The sequence below is a fragment of the Furipterus horrens genome, unplaced genomic scaffold (assembly GCF_987537825.1).
Source record: "Furipterus horrens unplaced genomic scaffold, mFurHor1.1.pri manual_scaffold_15, whole genome shotgun sequence".
In the NCBI taxonomy this organism is placed as follows: Eukaryota; Metazoa; Chordata; class Mammalia; order Chiroptera; family Furipteridae; genus Furipterus; species Furipterus horrens.
In genome coordinates, this window is record NW_028327185.1 from 2,644,508 (window position 1) to 2,660,200 (window position 15,693).

Genomic DNA, 15,693 nt, shown 5'->3' on the forward strand with positions numbered 1-15,693 from the left:
ACTCCGTTATGACTTTTTTAGTCATTTTAAAGAGGGTACAAGAGTCTGTATTTTAAAGCCTAATTAAAAGTTGATCAGATTTTGTTTTAGAATTACGTAACATTCAAATTATTTTGTATGGATCTGTGTCAAAGATAACACTTAAGAATGTTTTGTAACGAAGCAAACCTCAGAGCAGACGCCTGAATCCAATATTCTTCATGAAAACTTTCAAAAATAAACTGCATTTTTCTAAAAAAAATAGGCTAACACCAAAGCTTTAAAAGCACTGTATAAAAAGTTACTTGAATAAGTGAAGCGTGTGCTTATCTCGGGTAATTTTCAGTGCCTACATTACTATTGTGGTTTTTCCTGTTGGTTCTCGTATGAAGCGGTCATAGAAATAGACAGGGCATCATGGGGGGGGGGCGCTGAGCCCGTCGCAGGTCGGGGCTGAGAGTGCATGTCGCCTCTCACTGCACCTGTTTAGCCCGAACACACCTGCCCTGGGAGCTTTATCTGCAGCAGGTGCATATGCCTTCCAGGTACCCGGTCCCATTTTCCGATTCTAACTCGTTATCACTGCTAAGAACCCAGCTGGGGCGGGCAGGGGGGGCATGCGGCCATGTATCACCTGGGGGCCCTCACCTGTGTTCTCTGTCTCCTCTAGGTCAGGGCAGGCTGTGTGTGGGGGTTGTGTGACCCGCTGGCTCTTTCTGATAGCGACGCTTGGGGAATCTTCACTAAAGATAGAGCTTTACAATCAATGACGACGATTCTCCATTCCGGTTCAGCGTTTCATTTAGCGCGTGCATTTCACTCGGGGTGATCTTAACGCAGGTCTTTTACTTTCTGCCACTTACTATGGACTCCAGTTTCCACCTTACTGGTGGATGTTGTCCCACTGCAGCGACCCCAGAATCGCCTTCTTAGGGGAAGGCTAAGGTGCGCTTGCTCTTTGGGATGAGGGTAAAAGTCGTAAGCTGGGCCACAACCCTGGGTTCCTCGTGACCTTTCCCATTAATTAAGTCCACGATTATGCCTTCATATCTGCTCTACGCTACAGATTTGTTAAGGGCGTGGATCTCATGTTGTGCTCTTACTGCCGTGAAACTTTTTGAAAAGAGCAATGACACCGTCTGGAGGGTCAGTGGGACACAGTGTGAGAAGGAGCGAAATGGAGGGCGGCTGGGAAACTTACACCTGGGGACGCTGACCGAATGGTGGTGCCAGACCCGAGGACGAGGGGAGCTGGGAGGAAGCATGAACGGGAAGAGGAATAGAGTCCCCAACGGTTGACACACCATTTAGAAACTGAGGTGAGCGCTGAGCAGCTAGTTACCTACAGAAGCCCAGCGTCCAGGAGAGGGTGTGGCACCGGGCAGGGAGACTGGGTGAGAGCAGCCGATGGCTAACGATTAAGGCAGGGGTTAGGGGAGAGCACCCCAGGGAACAAAGCGGAATTTCTGATTAAACACTGAGCAAAAGCAAAGACTTGGTGGGCTAGTAAGATGCTATGATGAACAGCACAGTGCATACGAGACAAGAACCTCATCCACCTATCTGTCCAAAAATGGTGGCAGCTACTCACACACAGTGACAACTAGGGGCCATGCAATGAGAACCTGATAAAAATGAAATGGTGGCAGAAGATTCCAATCCAGAATCGCATTGCTAAAACGAACGGGGCATAAATGTTATTTTCTGCTCCGAACATAGCCCCGTCTCTGCTCTCCAATCCAGATGGCTGTCTATTTTAAAGCATAGCCAACGTCAGGCCTTTTATAGCACATTTTAATTATAATAAAAGCATTTTCTTACCATCAAGCAGCCGAATCTGGGGAGAATTCATACGTCCTTCAAAAACTCTGCAAACTCTATTTTTTCTCCTTAAAAATGTCTCCTGTTTTCATCCTGTCCTTTCCTTCCTGTTAGATCATCTTGTGTTATTTCACTTTGCAAGTTGCACAGACTTTTCTGCACGTCAGTGGATGTTTAAGGATCATTGTATTCAAGATTATGTATCATTGTTGTTCTCCTAGTTTCCTCTGAGTAAGTGCCTTACAATTATTTCATTGCTTTATAAATTGTCCTCTCTCTTGTCCATAATTTTTGCTAAAGTATTTTAGAGTCCTGTGACTCAGTGCTGAGACTCATTTTAACATTGTCTGCTGTCTCACCATTCATGGCTTAAGCCATGTATCTCCTAACCCCAGGGCTATACTAACCTTCACCGCATTTTGCTATGTAATTGTTATGCAGAATCCTTCTGATTTCCCTAAAAATCGGGCTTTGTTTGGGCCATTTATATTCTCCTTACAGCTTTTATTCATCCATTGTATTATATTTCTTATGGGCCTTTGTTAGATCTTTGTGTATAAGTTTAACATTGATTTTTTAAGTTCCTGGCTTGCTAGCACATTGATTTTGGGGTGTTCTAAACATCTCTTTTGGATTTTGTATGTGTTGCTTCTTCTTAGCATGTCCCCTGTGAGGGGTGACAGGCCAGCGTCAGTCCCCTGCTTCATAATTATCTCATATGCGCAGCTGAAGCGCCCAAGCCTCCATCCTTTAAGCCAAATATTTCCCAAATGCGTTAACGTTTCTCCCCAGGATTTTGTGCTTTGTGTGCCGGCCTTTCTCTAAATCTTTTCTGCTTTATAATTACAAATTCAAATGGGACCCACTGCTGAGAACTCACAAAGCTCAAGATAATTGATGTAAGAGCATTTGGTAAATTATAAAGTACTACTTAAATATAAAGTCATATTTTTGTTACCATAATTTAGGGGGCAGATTTTTACTTAAGCAAAGCTTGTTCTTTTTAGAAATTTTATTTCTTACAGAAGCATGTCTATATATACAGCAATTTGGTAAAAACAGAAGGGCATTTTAGCCATGTTTTCTGCCTTGCCACAGTATTGAAGATGTGTGTCCAAAGTGGTTAGAGGTTTTCATTTCAGGTGGTGAAAGGATTCACGTGGTTAAAGTACTGATGTTACGTGAGCCTCTTTCTCGTTACAGCCCAAGTGGAAGGCGCTGTAGACTTATTTGTCACTTGGAAAAGACAGCAGAGCTTGGGACATTCACTCTAGTTGATTAGCCACATAATGCACCAGACTGTGAACTCGGTTTGCTTTTGGTCCAGGGAAAGATTTAGAAAACAGTGCCTAAGTAAACAAAGTGATTTGAGGGAACTGGTTCTCCTCCTGACTGATTTCTGCCTTAAATGAAAACATATCTAATTTCAAAATGTTCTTAAGAGAAGGCTTAGCTTATTAGATTTCTACAAAGCTGGGGAGGAGTGATGAAAACGTGTTTTATGCTGGGTGTTCCCTCTTCTCAGGAGAAGGACCCTTGGTCACGTTTTTGACTCTTTCTTCCCTGAGATTCTGCCTCTGCAAGGAGGAGTTGTACTTGATCAGTTCTCATCTGTGTGCCCCGGAACCTCCCTAGCAGTGCCCACAAAACATGTCATTTGAGGACATCTGTGATTGCTGACAGGAAGAATGGGTACTGTTAGGATAGGGTTGTTCCGTGGCATTTTGAGCTGAATGGATCTCATGATGAGCAAAAAATAAGGAAAACAACACACATTGTCTATGCTGAATTCTAAAAATGTTCTCTTTGCTTGTTCTTTTTCTCTTGCAAAAAAATTCAGAATCAAAAAATTCTCGAATGGTAGTATCTTAATTGCAATTTATTCTTCACTTAATCACTTAGAGTATAAATAACCTGGTATGGTAGAGCGCTTAAAATTTAAAAAAAAATTGAAGCCGCAGAAGCCAAGTGTGCATTATATAAGTGTCAACACAGACTATGTTTTCCAGTGAATTCCTTTAGTCTAGAGTGTGGCATTGACCCTCCTGAAACTGCTCTTTAAACAAACAACATTGATCAGGAAAACAGCCGTAATTTTCAGTGAAAAAGAAGAATAATTACGGAGCCGGGACACCATTCTACGTATATACTGGTGTCTTCAACATCAGTTTCCAAGCAGTTCCATCCCCCACCAGTAGAAAGGTTAGTGGACTGCTCCAGCGAACCACTCAGATGCTTCTCAAGAGCGTTCTTCCTCACATGTGATTGCACTTGTATGTTACAGACGCACGAGGACATATGCTACTCTGTGAAATGGATATGAGTTCACTCAGCCAGCTCTTAGAAAGGGAAAAATTTTCAATTGATTTTAAGTAGAGATCAAGGAAAAATGTTGCTATTATGACAAAGTATTTTCTGTTGACAAACATGACATTTTAATAACTACATTTTTATTCATTTTTTATTTCTTAATTTATTTTTGTTGTATTTTGTTTCCGTGACCATTTACCTCCCTTATACTCCGCCTTGTAATCATGACATTTTCAAAATGTTGGATGTAAGTAAGTGATTATGTAAAAATAAGGAAGTAATTTTCATGCTTACAATGTGAAATAATATGTTAAGCTTAATGTTTTTTTTTTGTTTGTTTTGAATGGCTCATTAAATTTGGACCATTTCAGGAAAAATAAAATAAAGGTTCATTACTTAACTTCCAGAAACTGTTGACTAGAGACTGAATATCTGGGATTAGTTTTGGTATGTGGCATTAAGAGGCAAGAATTCCTGTGGGAACATGTTAAGTGAGTATAAATCAGCTTAAATCAGCCCACAGTTATTTGGTATCACTTCACATTTTACATGTGCAAGTACATAAAAACTGAGCATGCCCCTACTAATTTCTTGATACTAAAAAAAGAAATCCATTGCTAAATCAAACTTTTCCTGAAGAGAATTGGTATGCGCACAGATTTTATTTTGCTTTTACCAACTCTAAATATAAAACATATCTTTAAATAAATACATCATGGGAATTAATGGTGTGTAAAGCTAATATTCTATTGGCTTTGTACTCCACTTTTAAGAGCAGAATCCGATTACGTTTAAACAAATTCAAGCCAAAGACAATTTAAATTGCACAGAGGCAAGACCTCCCAACTTAGAAAACGGTGTAGGTCTGGATCTGGGAGCTTAGAAGGTGTGTCATCTCCTCTGCTCAGAGCTGTAGCTTCCCTGGGACGATGGCCACGGGCAGCGCCTCGCAGGTGGTTTATCCGCCTGAAGGTCTCGCTCAAGTAAATACAGCAGGCGCGTGGGGCAGAAGCAACTACTCAGTGCATCTGCCGAGTTTTATTAGCGAGTCATCACTCTCCGATTTGATCCCATCATTCATTCTCTCCTCGCTTGACATGTTTCATCTGTGTCTACACTATTCAGAAAAATACAAATTCCTTGATGTTGCCTATGCAGTAATTCATGATGGGTCCCTGTTACCCCCCCCCCCCCATGTCATCTCCCTGAGTCATCTCCCTCTGGAGGCTCAGCTGTGGCCGCACTGAACTGGTCGCGTTTTCACAGCTGAGCTTTTCATGCAAAACTCTGCTGTACCTACTTCGTGCCCATAGAGGTTACTTTGACTGTCCCTGACTTGAATATGAAGCTTTTCCCATTGAATACCTTTCTTTTCTAAAGGGGCCTAACGGTTAGGAAGAGAAAGCAGTGAGAGAGGAAAGCAGAATAGACATTGGGCTTTGTCTGTTGGCTGGTATGTTCTGGAAAGGTAAACATTTACGAAAGAGGCAGGGAGGGACTACAGGGCTGAGACGTGTTGACCTTATTCTACTCTTCTATCACTGGGATTAAAGCAAGGATATATTTAGTATATTTAGTCGGGCTCTCTGATATCACAGCAGGACTCAGAAAGTGAGTGTGAGTTACTCTCAATATTAAAGTCTGAACATTTTACATGAAGAATCATTCACATGTACAGGAAGGTTATGAGCACGTGTCTATGCATGTAGGCACACCTGTAGACCCACATGTACACACACCCTTCATAGGTGCATGTACACGCATGCATATATACACTCATTTTATGTTCACTTCACGCCTGTCCTTTTCCATCACTACCACTAAATGACATCGTTTCTCAGTGACCAGTCCTTGGCCCTTGTATTTCATTTTATATTTTTCTCCCAAGGACACGTCATGTATTTTCGCTCTACCTTGTGTCAGCCCATAACTATTTCAGGACGGGGTGCTATGTGTGGGTCCACACACACTGAAACCTGGGGATGACTCTCGAGCCTTGAAGGTCCCTCAAAAACCCAGTACCAGGCTGCCACCAGTTCCAAGCATCAATGTCTGTGTCACAGTTCTTACAAGTTAACATAAGGGGAATTGGAAATATTTCCAAGACATGTGGTTGGCAAGAAAGTGTTGTTTGGTTATTTCTGCTCTTGCATAATTGGCTTGTGAGGACATTGGGAGCACAGCAGTCTCAGCCGTGAGAGAGGTGCTGCCAGAGGTCTACAGGTCTGGGGATTCTGTCATCTGGTCCACAAGACCTTGACGAGGACCCGCCCTTCGTACATCAGTACGTTTCTTGTAAAAAAACGAACCTTTTGTTCAATGAGCTTGTTGTTAACGTACAGAAAGACAGAGGACGGAACCTTTTGATCTTACAGCTCAGGGTTTACTAAGCGTTTTATGTGGGAGAATTTGGTCTAAGAGTTGATCTCATTGGGTCTGGCTGCAGCCCCCAGTTTCTCTTCAAGCTGCAGGACATGAAAAAGAACCCGGCCGTGTGACCACACAAACTGTCCTACATCAGCTTCTATGGCTTTAATTGCATCCTTTAGGTCCTTGAACAGTTTCCGTGAGGACTCCTGTTAGATTCCTCAAACTAAATATGTACCAAAGATAATTCACTGTATTTCTTCCCTAAATTGTCCATGTCTGGGAAATATCAACCATTGTCCTTTCTTTTGGGCAACCCCCAAATGAAAGAAATCATTCTTCGTATGTGTTCTGTCCCCCAATACCCATTCACCACAGTCTATGGGTTCCACCTCCTGAATATCTTGGAGATGTGCCCCTCCTGTCCCTCTCAGTTACCACCTCGCTGGTCTGTCCTCTCACAACATCCTTACAGCAACTGCCGTACAACTGGTCTACCCCGTTCTCTCTGGCTCCATTCCAGGCTACTTACACCGCGGCCACCAAAGTGACATTTGAGAAATATAAACACCATGTGTTACCACTGACTTATGGTTCAAGATTTCCCATATGTCTTGGGATATATACCAAACTTTTCAATACACTCCAAAACCCTGCACGGTCAGGATTCGCCCCATCTTTTCGTTTCCGTCTCAGACTGTTGACTTTTTCCTCTGCTCAGAAGTCCTGTTTTTTCTGACTCCCCGCCATCACCCTAGCCTGCCTGCTCCCTCCAATGCTCTGTCTTCCTTCTCTGCAAAGTCTGACTTACCCTTTTTACTTTAACGTGAACATTATTCTAGGAGATCAGAGCACGAGGGGCTTTCCTTGCATATTGACATGGATTTCTTTTAGACCTCATTTTCCTCCTCTTCCTCTGGATTCCAAGTCCCTTCTAGGAGGCAGTCTTGCCAGTTTTTCAAACCACGGCTGCCCAGTCCCTAGTACTGTGCCAGACATAGGAGCACAAATCAATTCAAAACGTTTTCAAATGCCAACGATCTACAACAGAGCAAAAATAAAATGACAAGTACCATATGGAATCTTCAGGAGAGGAAAACCCTGGCGTTTTTCTAAGAAGCAAAAAGTAGTCGATGAAAAATAATTAATTAGTAGGGATATATGCTGATTCAGTTACACATGTCTTTACTAACTGTCTTATTCATGTTGCTTTGTTTTAAAATTACGAAAATAGTTATACTTTCTGTTGGTGCCACAGGCCCCTGTTTTCTCAGTAATAATTTAATTTCTTGATATTGGCATTTCCTTAACCGCGGGTTTAGAGAACACGATTGTGATTTTACTTGATTCTTGACTTTTGATTCTAGTTATTTTGTCTCCACGTTTTCACCTGGTATCATCTATTTTGATCATTTCTTTTCTCTTACTGCCTTGTTCATTTGTCTGCTTTCCCCCAATTCACAGTACAAGGTGCGTTTTGCATTAAGACATCATATGCATTTCTTAGTAAACGATTACGGGTGAGTATGGCTGCATGCCGCCGCGTCACATGTCCTGGGTGACGCACACAGAACAGAACGTGACAGGATTGTGTCATTCCTCCCGCCATGAACAGCAGCACCAACAAAAACTCCGCTTCCACCTGCACGCATTATAACAGGAATGCCCAGAGGCTGACGAGGCCGTGAGACATTTTCCCAGATCGTTCAGCAGATGTTTTTTATTTTGTTTCAATCAATTGTTGGTGAAAGGGGATGGAATGTAATAAACTAATTTAATGCAATTTTGGGAGAAGAAATATGTTCGATAGGACTGGCAAGGGACAGGGTGGAGAGCCTTCACTGGAGTATTTGATATTCCGCTCTGTTAACGATGGCGTAGTCTTAGATAATTTCTCTCTCGTGCCCTCGTGATCTTTTTTTTTTCACTAGGTGAGTGGAAGAATAACAAAGTTAGTATTAAAATCTGTAAATTAAGATGTTAACTCTTCTAAGTGGAGGACTATTTTGTTAAAAGGAGACTGGAGGAATAAATTTCACGTTATATTAGTCCTTTTATTTCTAGAGATAATTAGAATTTAAATGCTGGGTATGATATATATCATGGCTCTATGTATTTCATGCAAAAGGGGCCATAATTCTTTTTAAATTAATGTTGTCATGATTTCTGCATGTGTTAGCAGTTTCTTTAACTAAAATTATCTTTTGTGACATTTAACCAAAAAAGCAGAATTAAAATGTAAGTGAGATAGAATTTGGAGTCTTCCCTTGCACAGGGCATGCTCCGTTCTGTGGGCCACATTTTAAATAGTTGCAGCGCCCAGGAAAAGGGCTGTCAACTCTCCTCTCAGCTTCTCTGTGAGCGGGGCAGGGGCACTCCTTCGGGTCTGACCCAGGGCCCAGCAGGGCTGCTGTGGGCTGTCCTTACAAACGGTCCTTTGTTAAGTGCGCATGGGGTTCAGACTGGTGGGACGTCAGGGAACATGGGAGAGCGGATCTATAGGTGAGAGAGCAGGCCATTCCGACACACCTACGCACGGGTTTTTAAGTGGCATTACATTGAGATTAAAGGTAGAGATGGCATTTTAAAATTATATCTTTTCATCTCCATTAAAAAGAAAAGAAAACTTCTGGGACTGACCGTTACGTTTCTTCAGGGAACAGTTACTCTAGGGCAGTGGCATCTGGGGCACGGACAAGGGTGACATGCCATCCGCATCACTTAATAATTAAGCTGAACGGTGACTGTAACGTACTCTAGACAAGGCACAAAATATGAGCTACGTTCACGCCATTCCGTTCACAAAACCCGCATCCTCTGAGCTGCTCTATCCAAACCAAGGGCCTTGGCAGCGGCATTTGGTTAATCCTATAAAATTCCACTCGCTGAGTTATAAGAAACAGAAACTCATTCAATATATCTGAAAAGTCTTTGCTAAATAAAATATACTTAACTCAGAGGTGCAAAATGTATTTGATGGTAAAACCTTGTGTCTGGTTAACATTTTCTGCCAAATTGGCTTTTCAAGGAATGTATATTGAGATATAGAACTAGAGGCCAGGATCCCTTTAAAAAGATGGGTATAAACATGTTATAACAGTAAATTGCCATTAAAAATCAAAAGTGCGTTTTCATTAAAAACACAACAATTATCAAACAAGGAAAGAAAAAACTTGACTAAATAGTAATTACTTCAGATGCAGATAGGAATGTGTTGATATTATTTTCTCATTTACATATTATTTGTCTTGTAATAAGTTCATATCACTACTTTTGGCATTGAACATATTAGAACTGTAACAAAATTGCCACCAAGTAGGGATTGCTCAGGGAGTGTAAGAATGCCTTACTATAGGTGTATGTGTATTAATAAAAGACATTATTGCATTGGATTGGACGTCCATCACTCATAGGAAAGATAGATCCAGCATATCCAAAAATGAAATAATTTTTACTGCTTCCTACCATCAAAATTTTCATAATATTCCTGGTCTTGGGTCATTATTATTTGTTGGCTTTATCCCTTGATATCAATAGGTCATATGGAGAGATCAACAAATATTGACTGCAAACCAAATAAAATGTTATGCCTCTCATGAGCTGCCTTTGTGTCAAACGGTTCTGGTTCCATAGTCAACCCCTTATCCCTACTAATTATGGGCGATGATCTGAAATTCCCAAGGGTGTCTCTGTGTCTCTAGTGTACATGAGTAATAATCAAGTCCTGAGTACGCGTTACAAACATGTTTGACTCCTCGGTGTATTGTTCTCTGGTCACTAGTTTACATGCGTGTCCACATTGACACAGAAAGACTTGCCCAAGTACCAGGCTGTATAATTCCTGAAGGATTTGTGTTCTGAGATGGGACAGTAATCTTTGCAATAAACATCGTTGCAATGCACATTCAGATCAGAGCAATGACGTGAAGGTAGGGATGGCTCCGTGAAATAGTTTTGAATATTCACTTTAAAGTCAGCATCGTGGATATCAGCCACATTTATGCAAAAAATATATGTGCACAGCAGGAATCTCTGCATCTCCAAAGTGCACAGAATGTCTAAAATACCGATATATTTCATTGTAATTGTCATAAAATAAAAAATCCGTAAGTCACATTAAATTAAATACCTGTTTAAATGATAAAGTGAAGTATAAGTGTATGTGTGAAATAATATAAAAACATAAATTCTATTGGGATTCCCCCCCAAATATTACTATTTTAACATTTAAATCTTAAAATATTACCATATAACGATATACTCAGTAGTTACCTTGGTCAGTGAATTGCATAATCATAAATGTATGTATATATAATATACATATATGCAGTTTTTCATATGATTACAATGGAAATTCTTTCCTTCAAGCAATCTCAGTGATAAGTAGCTCTTTGCAGAACAAGTCCCTGGCCTGATATTGACATTTTCCCCAACAGCCTTATCAAGAATCAGTTGTCAGTTTTGGTAAATGATGACAGTGACCTTGCCGAAGGCCAGCCAATACCAAACGACCTGTCTTTGTGAGAAGTTAAAGATCATGGGTTTGCCTTGCAAATTGCCTAACACGTCTCTCTGCTCCCCTCTGAGCCTAACCCTGTTTCCATCACAGTCGGGAGCCACGGGCTTGACAGAGGGTTGGACAAGGTTGCTCCTCGTTACTGTGTGCGTTCCTTGCTGCTAATAACTGTTAGTAAACCTGCAGGAAAAGGGGCTGGACGTGTTTCCTCACAGGCCCTGACTACTGTCGAGCTCAAAACAAAGGCTTTGTAATCTTTTCGTGCAGATACTTGATCCTGACATTTGACCCGTTTCTGTGCTTCTCTTTCTCTTATGCAGGGTTGGAATATAAATAACAGAATTGCTACTGGGTCCATGAAGTGTTATTATGTGTCCTGCATTTGGCTGAGCATTAGCATAATAATGAAATGGGATTAATAGTACATTTGACTTTTCATTGAGGAGCGGAAAGTTTAAGAAGCTTAAGTAATTATATACATTAGCATTACCCAAGTTAAATGCTTGATTATTAATTTGTGGCATTATTAGTAGCAGTAGTATAAAGGTGAGGTCAGAATCATTCACTTCACGTGTAAACAAGTGTTACCTGTCAATACCCAACACATAGTGTCATGTTGGGCACTAATAAACCGTTAGGGAATGGATTTACCTGAATAAATAGGACTTACTTTATGATAGTAGCTTACCCATCTTTCACTATGAAATATCTAAGTAAAAAATTATAGCACCTACTGATTTTATAGCAAACATTTTTTTTCTTATTTGGAATTTACAGGTATTTTTACAATAGAGGAACCAAAAGAAAATTATATTTGCTTGCTATTTTTCATTTCAAAGTCAACCACTACAAATCCATCTGAGCAACTTTTATGTCTGTTAACTAAACAAAAATTAACTACAGAACATGGTGTAGTGTTGGTTAACTTTTTCTGTCTTAGATTGCAGGAAATTATTTAAAATGTTTAGGCAGGGGATATAGGATAATCAACAAAAATATTGTTACAATTAGATATCCACTAAAATCAAGCATTTAAAGTCAGCTTTTAAAAAATATTAGTCACAAAACAATGCTGATTTTCATTAATATAAAATTTAAAGAGAATAGAATGTTCACTAGTATCCACCAGCTATTTTAAATTCTACCTTATTCAATTCTTCTTTCAATTCAGGATATAATTTAAACAGTTTAACTTGGTGTTTGACTGAAAAGATGCACCTCTTTTGAAATAAGACAAAATAGGATATTTGGATTCTGAATGTGCTGTATTTGAGCACATTCTTGGATTTCGTTTGTCAGAAAATCTGTGCCCATCATTAAAATCCTTCTGGGTACAGACACGAAATAATAATTAACTGGAATTCATCAATTATGGTGAGGGAGAAGAGGCGGTTTTCATTTAATAATGACTCCAAGGACATCTGTGAATGAGGTAAGATAGCAATCTATATTAAAATGGATTATAATTATGAAATAGCTTCCAACCCTCATATGGCGTGTGGTGGCATATGCAGTTCTAGGAAAAAGAGTTAATACATAAGAGAAATAATGTTTATGCATGATGCCAGTCAGGGGTGTTTCAGTGCTGAAACCAGCTTAGCCTCGAGACTTATATAACAGAGCAGCAATAAACTGTGTGTCTACCTGTCCTGAGGATATACTTTTTTATTTCCAAATAAAACTATATCTGGTTCTCATAGGAAAGTTCATAATGATATTTTCCTGAAGGGGGAAATGTACAAGACGAGATCCCAACCGCGACATGGCTTTTGGGAAAGGGGCTTCCGCCGTCAGACGCACGAGGGCGAGAAGGTCCGTGTCCAGGGTGACGTGTTTAACCTGAACGCACATCTGTGTCCCCAGCATCTGTGGGATCCAGCACCTGGAGCGGATAGGCAAGAAGCTGAATCTCTTTGACTCCCTTTACTTCTGCATCGTGACCTTTTCCACGGTGGGCTTCGGGGACGTCACTCCCGAAACGTGGTCCTCCAAGCTGTTCGTCGTAGCCATGATCTGTGTCGCCCTCGTGGTCCTTCCCATCCAGGTAAACGTGACCGCGCTGGGCCGTGTGCACACGTGACGTCTTATCAGACCAAGTCTTTCGTGTTTAATAAAGAACGTAGGGGCGGTACATTAATCTAAGATATTAACACGTGCTGTTATTACATGTAGTCAGTTTATTAAAATTGCCTCAGAAAAGCCTTGTTTCCTTATATTAGAAACTCTGGGTTTCTCCCCTTCACTCAAGTCACAGCTCACATATCATTTCAACTTTTCAATATAGGGCATTTATCTATGACAGGATCAGAGGATGGTACGGTGTTTAATCATAGAATAACAGATCAAGGAAACAAACCTGTGAAGGGTTTATTTCTCTTGACTCTTGTAATCATCTAAAAGCCAAACATCATAATGAATAAAAGCTGATTACATATGTTAGTCAACTAAAATATAACCTGAAGATGACATAACTCTCGTGTAGCATTTTGGGGTGTGGAGAAGGTGCTTATGAAGGGACAGAGATATAAAATGAAGTGTAAAATACATCGATACGCTCCCTTCGTCAGTCCTCCAATGAGCTTTGGTACCCATGGGTGGGCGGGCTGAAGCAGGAAACACAAACCTAACTTGCACATTTCACTGCAAACCTCGGCCACGGGGGCTCGACACGTACTTGGGGTCGGTATGAAACTGACCTCCCCTCCGCTGTGCAGTCACCCCGCCCCCCTTCCCCGCGTCGCTCCCACGCCAGCTCCTGCGCCACTAGAATGTGGTCCTCTGTGCTGTCGTGGTGAGGCTGTCCCAACACATGAGATGCGGGGGGGCCGTGGCAGAAGAAGGTGGAAGAAACGCTAATGAGACTCTCTTTGCCCGAGCGCATGACATGTCACGGCTGCGCGCTCCGCTGGACGTAAGGCAGAGGCACGGCCCCTTTGATGCCCCGTCATGAAGTGATGGGAGAGTCGTATTCATAGGCTTCCTCGGAGCCCCTGGGAGGCACCAGAGGCCCCCCCAGAGTGCGTGAAAGGGGCTGCGGAAGGGACCCCTGGCAATTGGGACCTTGACGAGTTCCGTCTGAGGAACTGAGCACGGCTCGTAAACAAGGGCACGCGGCATTGCTTTTGATTTTCATGTCCCGTTCTTTCCCTTCGCGCACGAAACGCGCGTCCCAGTTCGAGCAGCTGGCCTACCTGTGGATGGAGCGGCAGAAGTCCGGCGGGAACTACAGCCGGCACAGGGCGCAGACGGAGAAGCACGTGGTGCTGTGTGTCAGCTCGCTGAAGATCGACCTGCTCATGGACTTCCTGAACGAGTTCTACGCGCACCCCCGGCTGCAGGTACGGCCCGGGCGCGCCCGTTCCCCCGGGCCCCGCGGACGCGCGCTGTCGGTCGGTTTTAGGGAGTGTGGGTGCGGAGCTCCGGTGTAACCGGGAACTCAGAAAAAATGCTGGAGGAATACGCAGTGGTTCAGCCTCCCTCTGCATCGGCACTAAAAGACCGACGGAATTACGCTCCAAAGAAACGTTTCTGTGAATTAAAATGACATTTCTCTCCCTGGGGTCATGCATACATTATATTCTTATGAAACAGTGAGATTAAACATAAAATATAATAAAAAAACGAACAAAGCATTTCAACGGCCTCTGCTCACTGGAACCTGTCAGTTTTATCAAGTGTTACTGAGCAAACATGGAGGTCTAGGTCCCATGAATAGCAGCCATAAGTGATCAATAACTGGGTGAATTAAAAACGTGAATTCAGGAAAATCTCTTCATTTGTCGGTGCAGATAAAATGCGCAGATACCTATTTACTCGCCGCGGTACCGGGCCGGTGGAAAGTAGGTGATCTTTGCTGCTTAAGGCACCGAGCTCAGTCCTGACAGCGAAGAACTGTCTGGATGTCTCATTTTTCTTCAATAAATTTGTGCCACAAAGTTGGACAAATCTGAGATCGAAACCCTACTCTCTCTAATTATCTTTCCTTGAGATAAATTTATTTTCTCCATGAATACTTTGAAGAACTTTTAAAAATAGTTTTATAGATAAAAATCTTATTTATAAATGATGTCTAAATTATATAACATATTCCTTTTTTTATATAAATTAATATGGATTTTTTTCAGAAGCTCCATATTTATTTGTTGGCTTTTTTATTTTCATATTAAATAATTTCAGATTTGTTCATTATAGCCTATAAAGAAAACCTGTTTGGAAGGAAATTCTGATCCCTGGTAATATATTAATATTACTCTAAAATCAATATAGAGAACTCTTAAAACTCTGAAAAATTCACTGGATATAATTCAGAGTGGTAAACTGATGACTGTCTACCAGAGAATTGTAATCCCTGCAGAACCTTGTTTTTAAAACATTTCATCACGAACAGTACCATTGTCTTTTCTCGAAAGGACCATTATCCTGAAATATTTGATCTCAAACTCTTTAATTACTTTGTCAGCATTATCAATATTTTTATAAATCCTTATGCTTTCAGATATCAGGAAAACTTTCAGTATTATCAGTTTATCGTATTACCAAATGATACAAATTACCATTACAGTTTTTATTCTAAAAGTAAATATCTGAAGTGTGAATTTATACTTAAGTTTCTTGCCCGACACGCATGTTTTGGAATCAGCCTAAAGATGAAAAATTCGGTGACTGGAAACATGTGCTGACTAGAAGCCCGGATCACCTCC

General features: G+C 41.2%; 1 protein-coding gene across 5 annotated transcripts in view; it reads left to right on the forward strand.

Moving 5' to 3' along the window:
- KCNT2 (potassium sodium-activated channel subfamily T member 2) overlaps positions 1-15,693 on the forward strand; it is a 153,154-nt gene that overhangs the window by 76,843 nt on the left and 60,618 nt on the right. For all 5 annotated transcript variants that reach the window (XM_090263166.1, XM_090263167.1, XM_090263168.1 and 2 more), the window contains exons 9-10: positions 12,857-13,037; positions 14,167-14,331. In XM_090263166.1, the coding sequence (XP_090119292.1) occupies positions 12,857-13,037; positions 14,167-14,331 (346 nt within the window). The remainder of the gene's footprint in view (positions 1-12,856; positions 13,038-14,166; positions 14,332-15,693) is intronic.